This window comes from Alligator mississippiensis, chromosome 9 (genome assembly GCF_030867095.1).
Source record: "Alligator mississippiensis isolate rAllMis1 chromosome 9, rAllMis1, whole genome shotgun sequence".
NCBI lineage: Eukaryota > Metazoa > Chordata > Crocodylia > Alligatoridae > Alligator > Alligator mississippiensis.
The window spans coordinates 36,818,567-36,845,242 of record NC_081832.1 but is presented as its reverse complement, the minus strand read 5'-3'; the positions used below and the strand labels follow the sequence as shown (position 1 = coordinate 36,845,242).

Genomic DNA, 26,676 nt, shown 5'->3' with positions numbered 1-26,676 from the left:
GTAGATAAGGCACCGGAGAAGAGGGCGCAGAGTGAGATAGGGCTGGGGAAAGCCCTAGCACTGGAGGGAGTTCATCTAAGGAAGGAAGGCCCAGAGAGAACAGGAAGGGGCCAGATAGTGATAGACCTGAGTCAACGACTATTCCATTGGCAAGATGTGGACTGCAGTGTAGGGGAGGAAACGGAGCCGCAGATAGCGCCACCTGGCAGCGGGGCAGTACAAGGGAAGCCTCCTGCTAATTAACACCAATTAACAACAAGGCATAGCAGGCGAGTAGGCAGGTGGTTGCCCCCAGGAACAGGTGTGCGGGGCACATTTAGGTCGGCCCAGATCGTGTACCTGTCACAAGCACATAGATTATAAGGTCAGAAAGGGAAAGGTTGTTCTGTGAAAAATGTTCTTCTACTGGTGATTGTATGTTTCTGTCCTTTATTCTTTTTCTGTTATTGTTCATTCTGGAATGTAATGGTTATTTATTTTCACCCGCATAGTTTCTATGAGAGCATTTAGTGCATTGGATGAGGTATATCACACTTTGATAGACATACATGGGATCCATAGATTCTGATGGCTTTGCTGGGTGGGTGTTAATTGTGGTTGCAATGGACATATGTTGATAGGTTTGGCAATTAATATTTGACAAGGTAGCATTTCACTTGATGTCTTTTTGTCAGACAACCCTCCAATATACCAGTTTATCACTTCTGATGATAAGCTGGATGAGGTTTGGAGATTTTTTGGAAGCTAGAAGCTGGGGGTGGGAGGGTTGGGAATAGAATCGTATAAAAATAGGTCTGGAAAGGGCCTCTGGAGGTCTAGCTCAAGGAAGGATCATCCCTGTCCAGCCCATCCCATACCATCCATTCCTAAATCTAGACAATCAACATTGTCACACAACCACTAGGCATATTGCCCCAAACACCAAGAACACTCAAACTTGCCACAGGTAGAGCAGGGGGGTAAGAGCTCTTAATATTCTGCCACTGCAAAGGTTGTTAAACCCACTCAAGATATTCAAGGAAGAAGGCCATACTCTGCTACAGAGAAAGGTAAATCCCTCCCCACCCCCACCAGTCTGTACTAATCCGATCACAGGATAAACTTCCTTCTTCCTCCCAGATATGGTGATCAGTCTGACCCTGAGCAGAGGAGCAAAGCCCTCTAAACAAGAGCCTCTGAGTTTTAGGCCCAGCAGGATCAGTGTCTCACACTAGTCACAATCCCCAGTCTTGGCTTCAGCCAAATTCCAGTGTTTCTGAGGAAGGCAAAAACCCCCCCATTAAGGTCCAATCAAGAAAAATGCGGAACATCCCCAGGTATGATCCTTTTGTAGTTGTTTGCTAATCCTTCTTACAGTTTCCAGTGGGTGATGACGTGACAGCCAGGGGTATGTGGTCAGTGGGGGGTTCTTTGTGTATTGTAGTGGATTATTGCAGGGTATTTGTGTGACATTCAAAGATGCAGTCAGTTTCTCTACTGGAGTGTCCTTGCTGGGAAACGTTAGTTTTTGTTGGTGAAGTAGGTGTCACAAGTATTCACCTTACAGCAGATGTAGTGTTGTCTGAAAGCTTAAGTTCTAGACTAGTTTTCTTGGTGTGTTAGGGATGATTGCTGCTTTTGTTGATGTAATTATGGCTGTCTGTAGAAGTTTTGTATACACTGGTTTGTAGGATACCATGTCTGTAGTAGCTAGAAAGTTGATGTTAAGATAGAAGTGTTCCTGAGAGAACTTAATCGGGGGGTGGGGGGTAGTTGTTAAACCCATGATGGAAGTCAGTACGTGAGTGCAGGTGTCCAATCCAGATGAAAATATGGTCCATATAATTCAGGTATAGTGCAGGTTTGGTGGTGCAGTTTTCTAAAAATTCCTCCTCCAGCTGGTTCATTAAGAGGTTGGCATATTGGGGAGCCATCTTTTTGCCTATAGCTGTGCTTACGGTATGAAGGAAGTGTCAGTTGCTGAGGTTAAAGTTGCTGGGGGTAAGGATGTTCTGGACTTTGTTGAGAAACTCTTGTGTCTTGTAGAATAGAAACAGACACTGCATTTGTTCTGAAACAACTAGTTAAGTCTGTGTTAGTCCCAGAACAGAAAAGTCTTGGAATTGGCATGTACACACATCTCCCTTCCAATCGAGGTTTAGTGAGCAACTGAATGCACTGCTGCTTTTCTACCAGTAACTGGGCAGTGAAAGCATACATCCCAGTCTGCTTCAAGCTATTCAAGTGTTTATAGGTTCCTGAGGATTCCCCAACACTGAGCAAAGCACCCACTGATTGTTTGTCCAGCTGGGAGTGGGTGGTGAAATTATTGTGGAAGGGACTTTGGTAGGATTCACTGCACAACTTGGCTATCCACCCTCAGCTACCACTGCCACTCACTATGAATAAAATCAATCCATTTATGGTCTGTGCCCTTCACTGTTGTGAGCTTGCACAACAGAATTGAGATTTCACAGAAAAGGTATCACTGGTGTGAAGTTAATATAGAAAGGCTTTGTTAGTGTTTCTGAGTTCAAGGGTGAACACTGGTGTGGGGTCCTCCCCAGGTTCTTTATAGTGGTTAGTATTAGAGAGTTGTCTCTTTTTTTTTTTTTAGTAGTTAGTGTCAGAGTTGTCTGTTAGCCTCATTGATGTAGTTATGAAGGTTGAAGATGACCATAGCTCTTCCTTTTGTTTCCTGCTGTGATTACTGTTTTGTTGTTGGTTCTCAGTATGGCTTTCCTCTCTGAAGAAGAGAAGTCATGGGGCTGTTTTTTGTGGAGAGTTTCACTTGTAGCTTTCTTTCTAAAACAGTTGGTGTAGTAGTCCAATTTGTGGTTCTTTTCAGTGGAGCTGTCCAGTCAGATTTTTTTTTTTTTTTGTTCATCTTGTCTGTTGCTCTTGCAGGAAGATGATCGGAGGTGGTTTTGTGCTGGCTGTGGAAAGATTATTTCAGGCAAAGGCAGTGGTAGAATTCTTCCAATTCTCTACATGTTACTATATTTACTCGAATCTAAGATAATCTTGAATTCAAGACAACCCTCAATAATTAGATTCTATACATGGAAAATGTATAAATGTGTAATAATTTTCCATGTATAGAATCACATTATTGGAGGGTTGTGTTTAGTTCAACCGTATCACCACTGCAGATGGGCAAGCAGTGTGGAAGCATGGGGAGGTCAAGCAGCTTTCCCCCTGCTTATGCCTATCTTCCTATAACTTGGTTTCCCCCTTCCCCCTAGCCTCTGCTTCCCCCACCCCAACACCTTACCCTTGCTCTACACTGGCAGGCTCTGTTCCCATTCTAGCCTGGGACATGGAGTATGGCCCCAGAGCAGCCCCCATAGCAGCCATGTGGACTGTGCATTGCTGCTATGGGGCAGGGTTCACTGCCACAGGCTGCAGCATACACAGAGCCTGCCACAGCAGAGCAAGGGTAAGGGGGGAGGCATGAGTGACTGGTGCTTCCTGAATCTGGGGGGGCACCCGCAGAAGCCGCCAACAGTGGTGGCCCTGTCAGGGGAGATACCAGCCCTGCTGACAGCATCAGTGTCAGCTGTCAAGAGAGGTACCAGCCCCGTCAGGGGGGGCACATGCGCCCCCATGCACTCCCTACTAGTTGCCTATGTGGGGAGGAAGAGAAGCTATGTGGGGGGTAGACTGGGGACTGCGGGGGGTAGAGATGGGGGGGGGGGAGGAGAGAGGTTGCAGGGGTGAGATGGTGGTGTAAGGTGGGGTGGCGGGGAAGGACAGGCTGCAGCTAAAGTTGTGGCCCGGAGCCTGAGCCACAGCAGCCACTTGCCCCTTCTGTCTTCCCCCACACACATCCTTGTACTTGATTCTAAGATGAGGGGCCTTTTCCCCCATTGTGAAAATACGGTAGTATCTTGTCAGGTTGTTTGCCTGGGCAGAAGTTTAGGCCTTTGCAGAGTTCAGATATTTCAGAGTGAGAGGTTAATTATGTTAATTAATGTTCTGGGTGGTACTCTGAATATTGTTATTCTCTATAAATGTCCAGGCCCTCTGTGAATCTTGCTAAATTCTGTGGCAATCAATTCCACAGTCAAATGATGAAATAATATTTTCTGCTATCAGTTTTGAATTTGTTCCCTTTGCATTTATTTGAGCATTCCCTTGTTTTAGGGCCTGTTTCATAATACATTTCCCCCCTTCTGTTAATTATTTTATGTAGTGAATAACACTGCACATTTTACGATATGTAACATTTTAGTTTCCTGTTTATATGTGCAATATAGCTTAATTAATATTACCATTTACACTCTCAGGTAGGAGTGCATTAAGTAGTTTTAATTTAGAGAGAGGAATCCATTTCACAATGTATTTTCCCAGTCTATCTAATTCTTTCAAATTTATGCTAAACAATTTGGTTTGCCTACTAAGAAAGCATGATATGGGAGAGGGTGCCTCTCTGGGGCTTTTTTTCTGCATCTGTAAGGCTGTGTCACTCTCTACTATGCTTTGGCCTTGGTTGCCTTCTATTCAGTTCATAACCCAAAGGGTTTCAGGTGCTTTGGAAAAGCAAAAAATCTGAGACCACAACCAGGTCACCTTAATTATTTGAGTTGAAAGGTTGCCATGGAAAACCAAATGGTCTGCCTGAAGAAGGGGGTTTGTACCCAAAAGCTTGCAAAGAAGAATGTTTCCAACTATTTTAGTTGGTCTAATAAAAGATATCAGATGTATCCAAAAAACCTTGTCTACCTATGTCCTTGGACCAACTCTGCTACAACCAACACCCCTGATTAAAACTCAGTATTTGAACTCTGCAGCAAGTTTTGGACATGGCAGAGGCAGATGGGGCAGATCTATACATAATTTTAAATTAGGGTCTGACACAAAAAAATGGAACACAAAGCCAATGGTTTGGGAACATTTTTTCCAGTAATCAGTGTTGAGTCAGGTATGAATCTTTTTCTTTGGTGTGCTGAAGTAGCTGTGTGCAGACAGACTGTCCTGTTTTCTTACTCTCCAAGCAAGCTAAGCCTGGCACAGATAAAGCAACCATTCTCTGTGAGGCCCTCAGATTTTTGTTAAAAATCTTAAATATCTAGGTTCTTTTGTGACCGTATTCCCCTATATCAAAGAGTCCATATAAGCCTGAGGTGTAAGCAGAGCTGCTTTTCCTCTGAGTTTCTTGGCTGGGTATTAATGTCTACAAGCCAGCTTCTGGTACACCCCACCCTACTTCTCTGCTTCTTTCTCTAGTTTTTCTATTTCAGATCTCATACCAGGAATAATAACTCTAACCACTTTAGATATCTTCTAGCAGTAGGATAGTGCTGGATATTTCTTGCCTCGGTGATGCTATCTGGGCTGCTAGTATGTAATACTGAGGAATGTTTGGCATCTGAGAACAGTGAATCCAGCTTTTCCCATTTTTTTGGATTCAGAATCCATGTGTTATAAATGATCTCCAGAGCAGTGTCCAGATAGGATGAGACTCAGGGTATCTCTACAATGAAAAACAAAGTAAAAAAAGTGTGTTGTTAATTTAGCTTGGATAACACCGCCTAAATATTAACATAGGACTGGGAAGGACAGCCTAGATTCTAGAATAGAAAATTAGGGTTGGAAGGGGCCCCAGGAGGTCATCTAGTCTAACCCCCTGCTCAAAGCACAACTGTCCCCAACTAGATCATCCCAACCAAAGCTTTGTCTAGTCAGGTCTTAAAAACCTCCAAGGATGGATATTCCACCTCTTCTGTAGATAACCTGTTCCAGTGCTCTACTATCATCCTAGTGAAAAAATTCTTTCTAATATCTAACCTAAACTTCCCTTACTGAAACTTGAGACTGTTGTTACTTGTTCTGTTATCTGTCATCACAGAAAACAGCCTAGCTCCATCCTCTTTGGAACCACCCTTCAGGAAGTTTGAAGGTTGCTGTTAATCCCTCCCTCAGTCTTTTCTTCTCCAGACTAAATAAGCCCAGTTCCCTCAGTCTCTCATCACAAGTCATGTGTCCAAGCCCCCTAACCATTTTCATTGCCCTTCACTGCACTGTCTCCAGTTTGCCCACATCCTTTCTGTAATGGGGGACCCAAAACTAGACACTACTTTAGATGAGGCCTCACCAGGGCTGAATAGAAGGGAAGAACCACTTCCCTTGATTCCCTGGCAGCGTTCTTACTAATGCAGCCCAATATGTCATCAGCCTTTTTCACTACAAGGGCACCCTGTTGGCTTATATTCCACTTATTGTCCACTGTGACCCCCAGGTCCTTTTCTGCAGAGTGCCTGCCCAGCCAGTCAGCCCCAGCTTGTACTAGTGCATGGGACTGTTCCATCTCAAGTGCAGGACTTTGCACATATCCTTATTGAACCTCATGAGTTTTTTTTGGGGGGTCCAGTTCTCCAATTTGTCAAAGTCTCTCTGAATCCTATCCCTACCCTCCAGTATATCCACTGTACCCGCCAGCTTGCTGTTATATGTGAACTTTCTGAGGGTGCACTCCATCCCATCTTCCAGGTAATTGATGAAGATATTGAACAAAACCAGCCCCAGGACTGACTCCTGGTGCACTCCACTTGACACTGGCTGCCAACTAATTGAGCTATTGACTACTACCCTCTGAGCCCAGTGATCCAGCCAGTTTTCTATCCACCTTGCAGTCCATTCATCCAACCCATACTTCCTTAGCTTGCTTACGAGAATATTGTGGGAGACTGTTTCAAAACAGAGAGGCTTAGGGAGCAGCGCAAGATGCACAGGAGAGAGCCTGTCATGCCCCCGCACCCCAAAGCCCCCCCAGTGACCCCTGACTGCTGCGGAGCCCCCCACCAACCCCCAGCAGCAGCCGGATATAAGCGGGGCTGTGTTGGGAGGGGACTAGCCCAGCTCAGCTGCAGGGAGGTGGCTGATTAGGAACCGGGGAGGGTCTTGCCCCACCCCGACCCCTACTTCACCCAGCCCCCCAGGGAGCCATGCAAACAGGCTGTGCAAACAGGCATGCTTGTCTGCCCAGTGCATGAGTTAGCATGGAGTTTGTGCAGAAGGGTGAGTGGGAGGGCCCGAGGCTCTGCCTGTGCACCCCTGCCTGAGGGAAGCCAGTCTCAGCTGTAGTCAGCCCACCAGCAGCATGTCATGGATGGGCATGCGCTGCACCCCGAGGGTCCCTTTCAGGTCTGTGACCATCCCGTCCCCCCCACTCCCCCCCCGGCTCAGAGGCCTCCACCCAGACAGAGCGCAATGCTTCTGGCCTCCACACAGACGGAGCCTCTGGCTCTCAGCTGCGGGGGTTGCCTGTCGCTTTTTCAGGCTCTGGGGCCCAGGAGCATGGCCACCTCCCCTTGTGAAGTCTGCTCCCTACTGGGGTATCTGGCAAGCCAGCTGGAGGAGCTCCAGGCTGCAGTCCAGAGACTGTGCCATCAGGGACTGTGAACAGGAGATAGACTACTACTGCCAGATCCTTCTCCCCTGGGAGATGGAGGGTAGACTACAGTCTCCCTCCAGGACAAGGGAGGACTTGGGAACCTCCCTTACTGTCCAGCCCAGGGGTTGGACCAAGGTGGTCAAGGGCCCCAAGGCCCACTGCACCAAGGCTCCTGCCCGCCTGGAGCTCAGCAACAGGTATGAAACTTGCAGGCCCAGCAGAGACTGCTGGGTTGCCAGCTCCTACAGGCAACACGGGCTCTACTGTAGCTACTGCCCCCGCTCTCCCCAAGACAAAACGCAAAGTGTTTGTCATGGGGGACTCCATCGTGAGGGGGCAATCTGCCTCTGCCGCCCTGACCCCTTAGCCCAGGAAGTCTGCTTCCCTGGAGCCAGAATCCAAGACGTTGCGGAGAAGATCCCTAAATTCCTCCAGCCCCCTGACCACTAACCCATGCTCCTTATCCATGTGGGCACCAATGACACGGCTTGGAGCATTCCCAGCCAAGTCATGAGGTGCTATAGGGATTTGGGAGCAGGGCTAAAGGGTCTCGGGATGCAGGTGGTGTTTTCTTCGATCCTCCCAGTCTCGGGCTATGGGCTGAGGAGGGAGAGGAGGATCCAGGTAGCAAACCAAAGACTGTGACACTGGTCATCGGGAAGGCTTTGGCTTCTGTGACCACAGTCTGCTCTTTGGTGAGAGAGGCAGCCAGCTGCTGGGAAGGGACAGCCTCCACCTCTCTCCACTGGGGAAGAGGCTCTTCTCAGCCAGACTGGCTGACCTGCTCCACTGGGCTTTAAACTAAGCCTGCTGGGGGATGGGGAAACTACAGGTCACAAAAACATTGGATGCAGGTGTCGCCATGGATGTAGTCTTTCTGGACTTCAGCAAGGCCTTTGACACTGTCTCCCACCCCATCCTCATTAAAAAACTAGGCGACTGTGGCATTGATGCCTACAGTCAGATGGATTGCAAATTGGCTGAAGGGTTGTACTCAGAGGCTGGTGGTGAATGGGTCATATTTGACCTGGGGGGAAGTGGGCAGCGGAGTCCCCCAGGGCTCGGTCCCTGGGCCCGTGCTGTTCAATTTCTTTATCAGCAATTTGGATGATGGGGTGAAAAGCAACCTGTTCAAATTTGCTGATGATACCAAAATTTGGGGTGAGGTGGGCACGCTAGTAGGGAGGGAAAGATTGCAGCAAGACCTGGATAAGTTGCAGGGGCAGGCTAACAAAAACAGGATGCGTTTCAATACGGACAAGTGCAGGGTGCTGCACTTGGGCAGTAGTAACGGGCAGCCCACTTATAGGATGGGAAACTCCCTTCTTGAGAGCACAGAGGCAGAAAGGGATCTTGGAGTCATCATTGACTCCAAGATGAACATGGGCCGACAATGCGAGGTCGTGCATCCACAGGTGCATCTCAAGTAGGTCCAAGGAGGTGATCCTCCCCCTCTATGCAACACTGGTCAGGTCACAGCTGGAGTACTGTGTCCAGTACTAGGCACCCCACTTCGAGAGGGATGTGGACAACATTGAGAGGGTCCAGAGGAGGGCCACCTGCATGATCGGGGACAGCAGGGCAGACCCTACAGTTAGAGGCTACAGGACCTGAACCTGACCGGGAACCTCACAAGAGAAGGCTGAGGGGGGACCTGGTGACTGTCTATAAACTCACTAGGGGGGACCAGAAGGGTTTGGGGGAGACCTTGTTTCCCCTAGCGCCCCCCGGGATAACAAGGAATAACGGCCACAAGTTGTTGGAGAGTAGGGTTAGATTAGACATCCGTAAGAACTACTTCACAGTTAGGGCGGCTAGGATCTGGAACCAACTTCCAAGGGAAGTGGTGCTGGCTCCTACCCTGGGGGTCTTTAAGAAGCGGCTTGATGCCTACCTGGCAGGGGTCATTTGAGCCCAGTTTTCCTCCTGCCCAGGCAGGGGGTCGGACTTGAAGATTTACAAGGTCCCTTCCGACCCTATTTCTATGATTCTACTGCCACTGATGGCCTGCTGAGCAACCCATGCAAAGCCAGCAGGCCTAGGCACTTAAGGGAGCCCACCTCTGCCCCAGCCCTGGATCAATCTGTGGGCAAGGCAGGGGCCCCCAAGGGGACACTTACCTGCCTGTACACGAATGCCAGGAGCTTGGGGAATAAGCAGAAGGAACTTGTCCTCCTGCTTAACACAAATAATTATGACATCATAGGGATAACGGAGACCTGGTGGGACTCCACCCATGACTGGACCACGGGTATAGACGGTTATACCCTGTACAGGAGAGATCAAGTAGACAAAAGGGGAGGGGGTGTAACTCTCTATGTCAAGGAGAGCTACTCGTCCCTGCAAGCCGATATTGGCGACCAGGGTGGACAACTGGAGACCCTCTGGGTTAAAATCCGTGGGAAACGCAGCACAGGGAACATAATGGTGGGAGTCTACTGCAGACTTCCCACCCAAAGTCAAGAGCTTGACCAGGAGTTTGCCAGGGAATTGGCTGAGGCCGCATGCTCCTGGTCCATGGATGTCATGGGAGACTTCAACTACCCAGACATCTCGTGGGAAGAGCGCTCGGCTAAATCCGGGCGGTCACAAAGCTTTCTCGTGCGTGGATGACCTCTATCTGACACAAGAAGTCTATGGGCCAACAGGAGGTAAAGCGCAGCTTGACCTGGTACTGGCAACTGGGGATGACCTAATCAGCCACCTAAAGATTGATAGGAAGCTGGGCGACAGCGACCATGAGCTGACCACCTTTACCATCCGCTGTAAAGCTGGCAAGTCAGACAGCAATACACAAGTCCTTGACTTCAGGAAAGCTGACTTTGACAAGCTCAGGAGGCTTGTCAGTGAGGCCCTAGGGGATCATGTCCCTAAGGGGAAGGGAGTTCAGGAAGAGTGGTTGCTCCCCAAGGGAACAGCCCTCGATGCACAAGCTCAGGCTATTCTGTCTTGGAGGAAAGGCAGCAAAAAGGCACGGCAGCCCCCTTGGCTCTCCAGGGAACTAGCGGACCTCCTGCATCTAAAAAGAAAGACCTCCAAAGGATGGAGGATGGGATCCACCTCCAAGGAGGAATATCCTGCACTGGTCCAGTCCTGCAGGGAGTGAACCAGGAAAGCCAAGGTTGCGACGGAACTCCAACTAGCTACAAGTATCAAGGACAATAAGTCCTTTTTCAGATATGTGGGGAGCTGGAGGAAAAACAAGGGCAACACTGAACCCCTGCTAAACCAGATGGGACAACTGACGCCCAGGAAAAAGCCAACCTATTAAATGGGTACTTTGCATCGGTCTTTCATCAGACCCACAGGACACCCATGCCCATTATGGGACAGGGAGGCCCGGGTGAGGGAGTTTCCCTGCCCTCCATCAATGCTGACCTTATGAAGGTACACCTTGAGAGGCTGGACACCTTCAAGTCAGCCAGCCCAGACAATCTACACCCCAGGGTACTCAAAGAGCTGGCTAGCATCATAGCCCAGCCCCTGGCATGGATCTTTGAGAACTCGTGGAGCTCTGGTGAAATGCCTGAAGACTGGAAGAAGGCCAATGTGGTGCCTATCTTCAAGAAAGGTTCGAGAGTGGATCCAGCAAACTACAGACCCATCAGCCTGACCTCTATCCTGGGCAAGGTCTTGGAAAAGATTATCAAAGAGGCCATCCTTAACAGACAAGCTGACAGCAATATCCTGAGGGATACCCAGCATGGGTTTGTTGCGGGTAGGTTTTGCTTGACCAATCTCATTTCCTTCTGTGACCAGGTGACCTATCACCTGAACAAGGGAGAGAAGATTGATGTCATATATCTTGACTTCAAAAAAGCCTTCGATCTGGTATCCCATGATCACCTCTTGGTGAAACTGGCCAAATGTGGCCTCGGGTCCACCACGATCCACTGGCTGGGGAATTAACTCCGTGGTTGGACCCAGAGGGTGGTGGTTCAATCTTCATGGTAGTTCAGTCACCCGGAAGTCGATCATCATGGTGCCCTGTGACCACTGGGGTCCCTCAAGGCTCTGTCCTTGGACCTATATTGTTCAACATGTTCATTAATGATGTGGACATTGGAATCAGAAGCGGACTGGCCAAGTTTGCCGATGATACCAAACTCTGGGGTGAAGCATCCACACCTGAGGACAGGAAGGCAATCCAGGCTGACCTTGACAGGCTCTGGAAATGGGCAGATGAGAACCTGATGGTGTGTAACACTGAAAAATGCAAGGTTCTCCACCTTGGGAGGAAAAACCTGTAGCATCCTTATAGGCTCTGCAGCGTTACACTGGCTAGTACTACGAATGAAAAGGACTTGGTGATCATCATTGATGAACATGAGCCTTCAATGTGATGGTGCAGCTAGTAAAGTGAGCAAAACGGTGGCTTGCATCCCTAGATGCTTCTCAAGTAAATCCCGGGACGTTATTCTCCCATTGTACTCGGCTTTGGTGAGGCCGCAGCTGGAATATTGTGTCCAATTCTGGGCTCCACACTTCAAAAAGGATGTGGAGAAGCTTGAGAGAGTCCAGAGAAGAGCCACGTGCGTGATCATAGGTCAGGAAAACAGACCTTATGATGACAGGCTGAGAGCTATGGGGCTCTTTAGCCTGGAAAAGCGCAGGCTCAGGGGCGATCTGATGGCCACCTATATGTTTATAAGGGGTGTTCACCAGGATCTGGGGGAACGTTTGTTCACCAGAGCACCCCAAGGGATGATGAGTTCGAATGGTTATAAACTCCTGCAAGACCGTTTCAGGCTGGACATAAAGAAGAATTTCTTTACTGTCCGAGCCCCCAAGGTCTGGAATAGCCTGCTATCGGCGATGGTCCAAGTACCCACATTGAATACCTTCCAGAGAAATGTGGATGCTTATCTTGCTGGGATCCTATGACCCCAGCTGACTTCCTGCCCCTTGGGCAGGGGGCTGGACTCGATGATCTTCTATGAAAAGCCTTGCTAAAGTCAAGGTATATCAGGTCCATTGCTCTCCCCACATCCACAGAACCAGTTATCTCATCATAAAAGGTAATAAGGTTGGTCATGCATGGCAAAGAGGATCTTTGAGTTCAGTCCCCTTTTGTTCCTAATAGTCATGCTATATGTCCTTTCATAAACTGAACTTCAAAGGAACTAGGTTTTTCCCCTCCCTGTCTTGTTGGAAGACTGCTCCAAAATTTCATAGCCAGTTTATTCCTGTTTGTTCTGGTACTAAGATTGCCTTTTAGCTTAACAGCTCCCTTTCTGGTGCCTTTCCTCCAATGTATGTATAAAGAGCAGTCATATCTCTTCTTAGCTTTCATTTTTCTAAGCTAAACAAGCCAAGCTATTTTAGTCTCTTATATGATAGGCTCTCTGTTTCTCTGATCATCCTTTTCTGTATTTGTTCCAGTTAGAAAATGGGTGTCTACAACTGAACACTGTTCCAGATAAAGTCCCACCCTGCCTGTATGTTGGTACTCTGCTCTCTCTATATCTTTTGCCTGTGACACAGGCATATCTGACTGCACTAGCTATGGATTTAGAAACACCTTCCAAAAGGTTGTGTGTGCTGTTTCAAAGAGTTAGGTTCAGCTTAGTCTGTGCAGGACAGTATCTGTGAAGGGGCCATGATTTCAGATATTTGCACACTCCTATAAATGTGCACATAATTGTTCAGATAAGCTTGTTTTCATTCAAAATTGAGTTAAACCAGTTGAACAAAGGCATGACAATGCATAACTATGATACTGAAAGCCTCGAGAAGATGAAAGGGGCAGAGTCATAACTATGAGCCAGATCACAAAGCATTATAAGTTCCAAGGATCAGGCCTGTACTGATAATGCCTTTACACTGAGATGGGCACTCCTGCTTTAGGGACCAGGAGGGATACAGCATTCTACCCTCTGCACTATAGGATGGCAGGTAAATTACTCAATGCATTATTGCAGCTGAAGGCCGTCTTTTCTTAGTGTTCCAAGAACATTTGTGTAGAACTTGAGGTCTCACTAGTTTGAGTTGAGCACCTACCTGACTGCCTTTCTCAGCAAAATAGATGGAGTTTTGCATGTGAGAAGTTTTGCAAATGAGAAGTGCTCAAACTTTTCAGAGTTCTTGGAAAATTAATTTTGTTGTCAATATTTGTCCTCTTGGAGTTGTATGCAGGAGCTGTGGAACTGACTTGCATATGTTTCTCTCCCCATAGGTTTGCCCATTAGTACATATGCCAGATATTGCTATCGGAAACTGCAGAAGGTGGCAGTCACTGGAGGCAAGAAGGTGAGACATTCGCTGTACATCAAATGTTGCCTTTCTCTAGCATCTTCTGTGTAAAAGCATTTGACAGACTCTAATGAGTCAATGACTCATCCCCACAGCCCCTTGGAGATTCTCCCCCTTCATGGAAAGAAGGTTGAGATGTGTAGAGGTGAGGAGATTTTCTCAAGATCACACAGCTGAAGCAGTAGGCACTTTTGCCTTTGCTCTGGATGGCTCGCATATCTCATGTGAAGCTGGCAGGAGAGTTGGATTTCCTAAGAAATCCCTAGTCTTGTTTTTAAAATTCCTGGATTAGGGAGGGCTGAGAAACCAGCGACAGTTCCAGCTTTTCTGATGTTATAGCCAGAGCAGTCCCAATTTCTCTACTATCATGCTTTGTTTCACTGGCTAGAACAGGATGCCAGATTGACCTCTAGCAGCTCCCCATCCCAAAGAATTGGATTGCAGAGGACTGGGTTCTTGCCTCATTTCTGTAAATCTCTGTGGAACTTTTGTACTTAAGTACTCCTTGGAGAATAAAGGGCAGTAGGTAAAATATTGCAGGCAAACAAAAGCCAGGCCTTGACAACTCCCCATCTATTGGCAGGGCAGGAAACTTACCTGATTTTTCTGTTAGGTTTTTCATAGAAGTTAGCCCAGGCTCTGCCTGTGACATTCTAGGAATCAGCAAGGGGCCTTTCCAGACTGTTCTCCTGCCCTTCCTGGAAGCTTCTTTTTTGTGCTATATATTATTGGCTCTGCTTTAGTATTGCCCACCACGTGCTGTTGATAATTGTATCATTGACACCAGCTACATTCATTTCTCATTTGTCACATGAGATTAAAAGTCAGCTTCTAGGGCAGGGGCAGGCAAAATACGGTCCGCAGGCCAGATTCAGCCCATCAGGCCATTCTATCTGGCCCGCGGGGCCCCTACCAGGGCAGATAAATATTAGAAAATTTAATATTTATCTGCCCTTGGCTGTGTGTCAGAGATGACATGAGCCAGGGGCAGTAGGACCCAGGGGGAGCCTCTGGCAGAAGTAGGCAGACACAGCAAGACCACCCAGCCCCCCCCCCCCCAGTCCCAGCCAGAAGCCTCTGCCTAGCTGAGGCTTCTGGTGTCTTCTGGCCTGGGACTGTTCCTGCCTCCCTTTGCCAGAGGGAAGTTCAGATAAGAAGCAGGGGCAGGGTGGCAGGGGAGGACTATGAGTGATCCCACTAGCCCTCAGGGCCGGCCAGGCTGGCTTCTGCAGTCCCAGCACTGCAGCTGGGAACTGCATGGTGCTGGAGCTGCTGACCAGCTGGCGGGTGGGGACTGAAGTAGGGAAATGGCTGCAGCAGGCAAAGGAAGAGACAGTGAATGGGTGCGTGCAGCACAGCAATAGCCAGGCAGGGGCGTAGCGGTTCACCAAGGCCAGCACTGGTGGGGCCGATGGCAAGGCAGCAGGAGTGTGGGGCCCAGGCTAGCAGAGGTCTATGGAACTGGGCTGTGCTGCACCAGGAGGGAGACGGGGGAACCAGCCTGGCTTCATAAACCCCTGCCAGTCCGGGCCCTGTGCTCCTGCCGCCCCACTCTGGGCCCCACTGGTGCTGGCCCTGATGCACTGGCTCAGGCCCTACACTCCTGCCCGGCAGTTTCTGCACTCTGCGTGCCTGCTCCCTGCCCTTTGCCCCCACCTGCTGCAGCCATTTCCCCAATTCCTCTGCCTGCCAGCTGGCTGGCATCTCCAGCACCATGCAGTTTCCAGCACCATGCAGTTCCCAGTGAGCAGTAGGGCAGAGGGATGGGGAAGCAGCAGAAGGGCAGCAGTGGCAGACGAAGGGAAGTGGCAGTGAGCGGGAGCATGGGGCCGGGACAGTGTCCCAAGACCAGGAGCAGCAGAATCATGGCACCAGGGCTTTAGAGGAGTGCTGGCAGGGGCTCTGCCTGCCACAGCAGGGGACAAGCTGTGTGCAAACCCCGCCACCCAAGCCACAACCCTTCCCAGTCACCCTCCCCCCATGCACAGCACCCCACAAAACCCACTCGCACCCACACCCCCCATGCCTATCCACTCTCCCCACAAATCCCACACCCACAAACCTATACCCATCCACCCACCCACAATATACAAGAGTTAGACTTCATTTTAAGCTATGATACTATCACCTCTATATACACTACATGCACTCTTGTAAATCAGGACAGACATATGTTTTGAAATGAATGAATTTGTAGTACATGTTTGATGGGGGTTTTTTGGGGTTTTTTTTTAAGAATATAATTTAGTATTTTTCTGGTTCTGAGATGGCAAACCCTGTTGCTGAAAGGAGTGCTTCCAAGGGGCAAGGGAAGGGACTTCTGGTGGCAAAGGTCAGGGTTTAGGGGTGGAACTTCCGGCATTCCAAGATGGCAGCCGGAGGGGGCGGGGCACCTATCAAGGGGCAGGACTTCCCACGCGGCCCTCGATTGTTTGCCAAAACTCTGTAAGTGGCCCTCCACCCAAAATAATTGCTTGCCCCTGGTTTAAAAGGTTCATTTTGGCAACAAATAATGGGAAAAATGTTTGGGGGGGAAAATAGCCAGTATAACATATGCATGTGCTCTGCTGGCCCAGCAGCAGCTTACTGATGAACTGTACCCAGAGCTAGGCTCATACCTGCCACTCCTGCACCAAGAAAATGGAGCCACATCAGAGGCCCAGGGAAAACTGGAATATTTACTAAATGGTGCAGCAGGGATCACAAGTCCCTGTTACTGTGAGGACTGTCCACCTCAGGAGGGTCAGATTAGAGAGCTGCTTATCCCAGGAAGGGCCATCCGCAAATCAAGGGCTGAAATCGAAACCACACAGCTGTGACTGCCCGCAGCTGTCCTCAATACCCAAAGAGAGTATAAGATATAAGGGAGAGAGAAGAATGACAGCCCTCCACGGGGGATTGGGGATGATGGAGCTTCCGGATGCCGGAGACCCAAAGAGGTTATGAAAAAAACGGAGTCGAAAGATCCCAAGGCCGGAGACCATCATCAGGAAGGTAAATGAGCATTGAAGGTACTTACTGGAGCAGGAGATTGGCCAGCAATTGGCCAAGGCAGTAGCAGCAGCAGACTCTGTGGGAGCAGCAGCCAGCGGGGAGGGAGCAAATTCCAGGTCCCAACACACAGTGGAAGCTGCAGGGCAGGCGTGGGGATCTGAGTCAGTGTCTCAGTCGACTCAGCAAGAGCTGTGCCGCCAGTACGGGGAGGGAGCGGATTCCATGTCCCAGCAGGCTCATCAGGTGCGATGTGGCCAGTGCGGAGATCCGGGACAGTGTCCCAGCTGGCTCAGCAGGGGCAACACCACCAGGGGGAGAGAAAGAGGGGGACGAGCCATAAACCCCGATGATCCGACAGAAGCTGCACCACTGGCATGAGGAATGGAAACTGTCTGCCAGAGAGAGCTGAAGACACTGCAGCATGAGTGGTGGCTGCAGGGTGGTAATGAGGAGCCAGACCTGCAAGAAAGGGATAAGAAGTACCTGTAGGCAATAAAAGGGTAAGAAGCCCCTGGAGAAAAGGGGAGAAGTCATCCCCACAGGGTGGAGATACTTGGGGACCTGTAATAGTCAAGAGGGAAAAGCAGCGAGGCATTGTGGCAGGTACAGTTTTTCCACTTCGTATTTTCTGGACTGGCAAGACTATCACTTCTGGGTTTTTTTGCACCCAGTAAAATGGTTTCCTGTTTTTAAAGGATAACTCACTTGAGTCTTATTTACTTCAAACTTCCCATCAAAGCCGTGGCAGATGAGTCAGACCAGGAGAGTCCCTAGCGTAGACACTGAATCCAGTAACAAATGTAAAGGGTCAAAATGTGGCAACAGAACCAGAGAGTGAAAATAGATGACAGTCTCTGGAACTCTTCCACTTGCAGAAAGCAACATTCTTGCTCTATTGCCTCCTGTCATACTCCCACACCTAATCTTTGCATATGAAGCTTCCATAATGGGATTCTGTTGCAGCAAGGCTTTCAATTCAGATGATAACGTATGCTTCCATGAGAGCTGCTCATGATCCATATCTCCATGTATAACTAATCTTCCATGGGTCCAATATCAAAATGCAATTTCACTGATGTTTTTTGTCTTCAGGGCCTCCAAAAACCAACAATAGAGGAAATAGCACATGCCAGAAATACTATTGTGACACCTTCACTCTTTGGCAGCTCCCTGGAAGAAATCATGTTACTGCAGAAGGAGATATATCCAGGTAACAAGCTGCCCTGGATACAAACACAGCTATCTCAGCAAGTCCTGGCGCTGGGTGGAGAACAGACTGAAGGAATATTCAGGTGAGTTTTATGGACTCAGCACAACTCTGGCTCTGTCCAGGTTACAGACTGACCCAATAACCTGACAGTATCCAGAGCTAACCACTCCACATAGTGCTCTGAATCAACATAAGGTATGTAGGGTCACGCTCTAATTCATGGCACTTTACCCAAAGTGCTATAAGTTAGAGAACCCCCCCCCCCCCCCCCCCCCGACCCAACAGACATTCACCTGTTGGGTTGGAGGGGCTTGAGTCTGCCTGCACCAGCCCTGGAGGCTGCTGAACTACTCCTCTCCCCAGCACCACATCCCCCCCAACTCCAGCAGTGGACAAGGTGAGCTGGTAGCTAGATGCTGTCTCTGTCAAGAGGCTCAGGCAGGGGGTTAGGGGTGGAGAAAGGGAGACCCCCTCTTCCCAGCTTGAACCCCTAGCTTTACCTTGTGGGCACCCCTAGCTATCCTGGCTGGAGTATTATGGGGAATAAGCCTGGGCCCACAGGGTACCCAGAATCTGTTCCAACACCCTCCCCTTTTTCCCCCAGCTCTGACCAGAGCAAAGCCCAGCCCGCAACTGCGTGCTGCCACTATCAAGCTGTCTGAGAGCTGAGAGTGAGGTGGGGGAAGGGAGTTCCCATCACATCATGGGCCCCCAGCTACCCTGGCTGGGAAGCTGGACTGGTAGTTGGGGGGTGCTATGAGGCAAGAGGGCTTTTTTCCACCTTGTGCCCTGCCTCACCCCTCCAGCTCCTGCCACGGCAAAGTCTAGCCAGCAGCTTTGTGCTGCCCTCTCCTACTCTCCCTCCCTCCCCTCCTGAAAGCCCTGGGGATGGAACTGGACTATTGGAGCTGGCAGGAGCACCAGCCAAGCCCCACAAAGGTGGAAAAAAAATTAACCCTCAGGGGAACATGAACACAAGTTCCCTAAGGCACTGTGCACTATAGTGTCTTCATCTAATAGCTGATTTATTGAGGGTTAATTTTTTTGTGTGATTGGCCATTTTAAAAGAGTATGTGTTATGTCACAACTGTAGATTGCTTTCAGGGGCCAGATTATGCAAGAAAATGTAAGTTGTGAAGCGGCCATAAAATCACTTCTCCTTGAGTGCCTCTAGAATACACCTCATTGGGCATGCCTATATGTCACCCTACACCACTATATGATGCACTACAGTGACATAACAATCATATGAGTCTACACATAACCGGCAGCTACTTCACCATAGCAGTATGATCCCCCATTTTAGCATACCACTACAACAAAGTAGCAACAAAATCTAACCATGCGTCACGTGCACAATGTAGTATGGGTGGTCACTGCACCCTGCCATAGTACTTCCAAAAGGAGTACTAAAGGAAGTACTAAACCAGGCCGCAGTAACAATGTATGTCACCATAGGGCAGGGGCGGGCAAAATATGGCCCATGGGCTAAATTCAGCCTGCCAGGCCATTCTATTCAGCCCGCAGGGCCCCTAAAAAAATTAAGATATTAATATTTATCTGCTCCTGGCTGCCTGTCAAAGATGACAGGAGCCAGGGGCAGCAGGACCCAGGGGGAGCCTCCGGCAGAACTAGGCAAACACAGCAAGTCTGGCTCAGCCCCAGCCCCAGCCAGAAGCCTCTGCCTAGCTGGGGCTTCTGGAGGCTTCTGGCCTGGAACTCTTCCCAGGGAGGCAGGGGAGGACTGTGGGCAATCACACCAGTCCTCAGGGTCAGCCAGGCTGGCTCCTACAGTCCCAGCACCAGCTGGGAACCGCATCGACCAGCCAGCAGGTTGGGACTAGAACAGGGAAATGGCTGCAGCAGGCAGGGGAAGGGGCAGTGAACAGGCACATTCAGTGCAGCAATAGCTGGGCAGAGGCACCAGGGCCAGCACCGGCGGGGCCCAGAATGAGGCGGCAGGAGCGTGGGGCCCAGGCTGGCAGGGGTCTATGGAGCTGGGCTGTGCTGCACCAGGAGGGAGAGAAGGGAGCCAGCCTGGCCCCGGTGCACTGGCTTAGGCCCTGCACTCCTGCCCAGCTGTTGCTTTGCTTTGCTTTGCTTTGCTTTGCTTTGCTTTGCATGCCCACTTGCTGCCCCTTCCCCCTGTCTGCTGCAGCCATTTTCCCCAATTCCCCCAGACGCTGGCTGGCTGGCAGCTCCAGCACCATGCAGTTCCCAGCTGCAGTGCTGGGACTGCAGGAGCAGCTGGGACATAGTGCCGGGGCAGTGAACAGTAGGGCTGGGGGATGAGGAAGCAGCAGAAGGGCGGCAGTGGCAGATGAGGGGAAGGGGCAGCGAGCAGGAGCATGGGGCCGCACCAGTGCCCCAAGGGCAGGAGTGTAACACCCGGGCCTGGAGGAGCGTTGACGGGGGCTCTGCCTACTGCAGGGTGGGGCAGGCTGTGGACAAGCCCTCCCCCCACACACAGCACCCCACAAAACCCACATCTATCCACCCCCCCAGAAATCCCACACCCCATGCACCCACAATATACAAGACTTAGACTTCATTTTGAGCTATGATGCCATCACCTCTATGTATACTACACACACTTATGTAAATTAGGATAAACTTATTTTTTTAATGAAATTAATGAATCTTGTAGTACATATTTGATTTTTAGAATATAATTTGGTATTTTTCTGGTTCTGAGATGGGAGACCCCCTTGCTGAAAGGAGTACTTCCAGGGGGCAAGGGGAGGGACTTCTGGTAGCAAAAGTCAGGGTTTAGGGGTGGAACTTCCAGCATTCCAAGATGGCAGCCAGGTGGGCAGAGCATCTATCAAGGGGCAGGGCTATCCATGCAGCCCTTGATGGCTTGCCAAAACTGTAAGCGGCCCTTCACCCAAAATAATTGCCCGCCCCTGCCTTAGGGTAACGTGTAGATGTGCCTATTGTGAACCACATTGATTACCTTGCACCAGGGCATGTATCCTAAACCATATGAAATTGAGCCACATTTATCAATGAGCCAGCAGAACCCACTGTATTTCCATCTGGATCAGTAACTGCTGCCTAGGTGAGTGTTTCTAGCAAGCCTGGAAAGGGATGTTTAAGAAGGTACCCCTCAAGGGACCATTAGTCCATTGGTGTATATGAACTGAGGGATTTTTTTTTTTTCTGACTCGCTAAGTTATTTGAGTTGATTATGATAATGGGTGAATTTTGACATCTCCTCGCATAGTGTGAACTTTCAATAAACCCGATTTTTGTGCTTGGTCAAAGCTGGGGGTGTGGTAAATCCTTTTCCTTGCATAAGGAAGGAAGGAAGATGGCAGCATAAAAACACTGGACTTCAAAAAGCCACAATCCCCTGGGAGGCATATCTAAGGGAAAAAGCAATCCAGAAGAGTTATTTTTTCCTTAATAAGACAATATTATGGGTGCAAGGCTATGGTCTCCTGATGTGTAGGAAGGATAGGAAGTGTTATAAGAGATCTGCTTGGCTACAACATGATCTCGTCAATGTGAAACTTAAAAGGAATTGTACAGAAAGTGGAAACTTGGCCATATGATGAAGGGTAAAAATAAAAATACAAATGTATGGGGATAAAATCAGGAAAGCCAAAGTACAAATTGAGATAAAGCTAGCAAAATGCATAAAAACAGGAAGCAAAATCATTCTACAAATATGGTAAGATAGAAGGAAGGAAAAAGGTTTTGTCTACAAATAGACAAACTGCTTTCTTCAGTTTAAAAAGGGCCTGCCAATGGCAAGGCCGCAGTTCATCCCAGCTCCGGTGTGAGATGCATGGGCAGAAGCCCGTTGCACCCCCATTGAGGCCAGGGACCCCCAGCAGGACCCCAACTCAGACCCCCAGCATAGCCAGAGGTAGGTGGGGCCCACGGTGACGGAGGGTCCTAGACCTAGTCAACTGCAGGACAGCTGAGAGGAGCCAAGGGGGGTCACACCTTTCCCCCCCAGCTCTTACTTCACTCAGCCCCCAGGAAGCCACGCGACCGGAGCCTCGCAAACAGGTGCGCTTCTAGGCCTGGCGTGCAAGTTAGCTCGGGAGTTTGCGCAGAAGGGCAAGTGGGAGGGCCCAAGGCCCTGCTAGTGAGCCCTAGGGAAGGTAGTCACAATAGTAGCCGGACAATGTGGATGGCAGTAGCTGGACTACCACCAGTACAATGCGGATGGCTACACATCACACCCCAAGGATCCCCTCGGAGTCTGAGACCTCCCCCTCTGGCACTTCTCAGGTCTCCACCCAGACGGAACCCATGGTTCCAGGCTCCATGCAGATGGAGCCTCTGGCTCTCGGCTGTGGGGGCTGCCTGGCACAATTCCAGGCACATGGGACTGGGAGCATAGCCACCTCCCTTTGCAGGGTCTGCACCACTTTGGAGTCTCTGAGGTGCCAGATAGAGGAGCTCCAGACCACAGTCCAGAGACTGTGTGCCATCAGGGATGGCGAGCAGGAGATCAACTCCTACTGCCAGGCCCTTCATCCCATGATGGCCAAGGGTAGACCAAGGTCACCCTCCAGGACGAGGGAGGACTTAAGGATCTCCCACACTGTCCAACCAGGGGCTTGGACCAAGGTGGTCAACAGCCTTAATGCCCACTGCACCAGGGTCTCCTCCCCTCTGGAGCTCTGCAACAGCTTTGAACCTCTTGCAGCCCCAGTAGAGCCTGCAGAGCTGCCAGCTCCTGCAGGCAAGGGAGGATCACTCATAGCTACTCATCCCTACTCTACCTAAGACCAAACACAGAGTGGTCATTGTAGGAGACTCCCTCCTGAGGGGGCAATCTGCTGCCCCGAACCCTTAGCCCAGGAGGTCTGCTGCCTCCTGGGGGCCCACATGCAGGACATAGTGGAGAGGATTCCAAAACTTATCTGGCCCTCTGACCACTACCCTATGTTCCTTATCCATGTGGGCACAAATGATATGGCTTGGAGCAATCCCAGCCAGGTCATGAGTGGCTACAGGGCTCTGGAAGCAGGGCTTATGGGGTTGGGGGTACAGGTGGTGGGTTTTTTTCGATCCTCCCGGTTGCGGGTCATGGGCTGAGGAGGGAGTGATAGATCAAGGTAGTCAACCGAAGACTGGTGTCATCGTGAAGGCTTTGGCTTCCACGAACACAGTTCACTCTTTGGTGAGAGAGGCAATGGTTTGCTGAGAAGAGACGGCCTCCACCTCGCTTCACTGGGGAGGAAGCTCTTCTCAGCCAGAATGGCTGACCTATTCGACTGGGCTTTAAACTAAGCCCACCAGGGGATGGGTGGACAACCACCAAAGCAAGCCCACCAGGCAACTACTGCAAAGCCAGCAGGTTAGGGCACCCAAGGGAATCCATTCCTACCCCAGCCCTGGAACAATGTCCGCCTGGGAGTGCAGAAGCCTAGGGCTTCCAATTGGACGCTCACGTGTCTGTACACCAATGCCAGGAGCTTGGGGAACAAACAGGAGGAACTGGTCCTCCTGCTAAACAAGAATGACTATGATCTCATAGGGATAATGGAGACCTGGTGGGACTCCACTTATGACTGGGCCATAGGTATAGACGGCTATACCCTATACAGGAGAGGATAAAAAGGGTGGGGTTGTAGCTCTCTGTCAAGAAAAACTACATGTCCCTGCAAATTGACATTGGCACCCAGGGAGGACGACTGGAGTCCCTCTGGATTAAAATACATGGGGAACATGGCACAGAGAACACAACGGTAGGAGTCTACTATGGACCTCCTAACCAGGAACAAGAGCTAGACGAGGAATTTGCCAAGGAACTGGCTGAGGTTGCATGCTCTTGGTACATGGTTGTCATGGGAGACTTCAACTACCCAGACATCTCATGGGAACAGCACTTGGCCAAATCTGAACAGTCACAAAGCTTCCTCACATGTGTGGACAAGCTCTACCTGACTCAAGAAGTCTATGGACTGACAAGAGGTAAAGCGTTGCTGGACCTGGTACTGGCCAAAGGGGATGATCTAATCAGCAACCTAAGAATCAAAGGAACACTGGGAGACAGTGACCACAAGCTGATCACTTTTACTATCCATCGCAAAGCTGGGAAGTCAGTCAGCAGTGCAGAAGTCCTTGACTTTAGAAAAGCTGACTTTTTTTGATAAGCTCAGGAGGCTTGTTGTCAAGGCCCTAAAGGGCCATGACTCGTCAGGGAGAGGAGTCCAAGAGGAGTGGTTGCTCCTTAAGGAGCAATCCTGACAGCACAAGGGATAGCCATCGCTTCTCGGAGGAAGGGTAGCAAAAGGGCACAGCAACCCTCTTGGCTCAGCAGGGAACGTGTGGACCTCCTACGCCTAAAAGGAGAGGCTTATAAAGGATGGAAGACTGGAATCACCACAAAGGAAAAGTATTCTGCACTGGTCCATACCTGTAAGGAGTGAACCAGGAAAGCCAAGGCTGCAACCGAACTCCATCTGGCTACACATATCAAGGACAATAAAAAGTCCTTTTTCAGATATGTGGGGAGTTGGAAGACAAGCAAGGGTAACACTGGACCCCCTGCTAAATCAAATGGGACAACTGATAACTGACACCCAGGAAAAAGCCAACCTGCTTAATGGGCACTTCGCGTTGGTTTTTCATTAGCCCAAAGGGACCACCCTGCTTAGCATGATGTGGGATGTGGCGAATTTATACTGTGGAAGAAATCAAACTTCGTGTTGTGGTTGTATTAGAATTGGCAGAGCCATCTAGGTTTATTTAAAGCTATACAAGTGATCACAGGGAGAGTTCTCAAAGGAACTCTGACCTCTACAAATTTACAAGCGTATTTATACTTTAGACAGCGAGAAAAGATGCAGGGTTCAGACAAAGCAACCTTGAGAGAAACAGAAAGATGTTGATCATTCATTTGTCACACGTAAGCAGTTTACTTATTTAGAAAAAAAACACTATGTTTTGGGAACAGTTATCAGCTTCTGGTTCAGCGGAAAGGAGGAGGTTAACATCTGCACACAGACAAAACAAGGCATGAAGGTTTTTCCTTATCTTAGAACATTTTAAAACACATAGCATCAGCATCTTTTTCTCTTCTCTTTCTCTCTCTTCTTAGTCAAGTAAGAGGCCTGGTTAAACTTATTTCCACATTCCCCTCTTTTGGGCCCAAAATATTAGATATTTATAGCCATGAGCCTTGTAACTTCTAATTTTTCTTTCTTTTTACCTTTTCACTATTTTAACATACATATCACAAAAGTCGTCCAATTAAGGGATAAAGCAATCATGGGCACCCCTGTCATTGTACTAGGAGGCAAGTGGGAACACACCCAACATTTAGAAACATTTAAATCCTTTGCATATTGATAAGACAGTTGAAGAAAAGCATTTTGGTAAGCATGCCAGTGTGGGAGTGATCTTTTTTTTTTTACCTGTTTTGAAGTCTAGTCTGATTTATAAAGTTTCTTTTAGCTGCTGAGTCTTTAAGTTCATATAAGATGATCCAAAAGGAAAGCCTGAGAAGTACCCAAGTCACGACTAACCAACCCCACCTCGGGAACCAGGAACTAGGTAGAGGCCTTTTTCCTTTCCCAAAAGGCATAGTGATGTCGTTGGGGTACATTTTCTTCATTCTGTAGTGGCAAATCCTCTTCGCCAGTAGGCGCTTGGCTCACTACTGGTCTTGAGCTCTCTTGTTGGCAGGCGCTAGGCTCACTACCAGTCTGTGGAGGCTGATTACAAGGTTGATACGGAGGAGACTCTAACGGGGCTGATGTTTTCTTAATGTGTGTGAAGCATGGCTCCACAGTTGGCGTCCTTGACACTTTATTGCAGTGTTGGTTGTCAGGAGTACCTGGAATGGGCCTTTCCAGCGGGGTTCCAGCGATGACTTCCGTTGATGGACTTTTACATGAACCCAGTCACCAGGCAGGATGGAATGGCATGGCTCATCTTGTTCCTTGGGGAGAGTTGCTTGTACCTGTGAATGAAAAGCCTTCACACACTTCATTAGTGCTGTACAGTAGTCTAGAATAGTATCATCAAGTAAATGTATATTGCAAAAGTGGGAGGCAACAGGTGGTGAGGCGGGGAACCTCATGGGTCTTCCCATCAGGATTTCATGTGGGCTAAGTCCAGTCTTTTGATTGACAGTAGATCTCATAAGGGCTATGGAAAGTGCATCTAACCATTTCAAGTGAGTTTCAGCACAAATTTTGGCCAGTTTATTTTTTTAAATGACATTTTGGCGTTCTGCTTGGCCCGAGGCCTGTGGATGGTATGGGCAATGAAAGTTCTGCTGGAGTTGCAGGACTTTGCAGACTACTTTCATTATCTGCCCAGTAAAATGAGTTCCTGTATCGGAGTTTATGGATAAAGGAATACCAAACCTTGGAATAAAGTCTCTGAGCAACTTTTTGCTCATAGTGATGGTATCAGCTTTTGCACATGGGTAGGCTTCTACCCATCCAGAAAACATACATACAATAACAAGAACATATTCATAAGTACAACATTTCTGCATTTGAATAAAATCTATTTGTAAATTTACAAATGGCCCCCAAGGTGGGGGATGTTCTGCCTTTTTTGTTTTTACAGGTTTTCCCACATTATGGGCTTGACAAATAGGGCAGTGTCACAGAGCACTCCGGTGCCCTGTGCCTGAAGAGGGGAAAACTGCTAGGGAAGGAGCCCTAGCAGTGACTAAGGAGCACAGCTGTGGGTTGCCGGGGCAACCAGGGAAGGTCAGCTAACCAAAGGGGGCAGGGCCTGGCCCTTATAAAGCCTAGGAGCTGAGACCAGAGGCAGTGTGCTGCCAGCAGCCAGAGAGGCAGGAGCTCCCTAAAGCAGGAGGTGAGGAAAAGCCTGACTGCAGCGACAGCTTATGGCAGCTCTC

The 26,676-nt window shown here is 49.3% G+C and overlaps 1 protein-coding gene across 9 annotated transcripts in view; it reads left to right on the top strand.

Moving 5' to 3' along the window:
• Positions 1–26,676, top strand: part of LOC102559106 (rho GTPase-activating protein 39) — a 166,808-nt gene that overhangs the window by 113,197 nt on the left and 26,935 nt on the right. For 8 of the 9 annotated variants that reach the window (XR_002089741.2, XM_014598382.3, XM_019485577.2 and 5 more), the window contains 2 exons: positions 13,551–13,624; positions 17,714–17,913. Coding sequence is in view for 7 of the 9 variants with exons in the window: in XM_014598382.3 (XP_014453868.3) it covers positions 13,551–13,624; positions 17,714–17,913 (274 nt within the window). In the remaining 2 variants the exon portion in view is untranslated. The remainder of the gene's footprint in view (positions 1–13,550; positions 13,625–17,713; positions 17,914–26,676) is intronic. The other variant, XR_002089742.2, reaches the window with a different exon arrangement.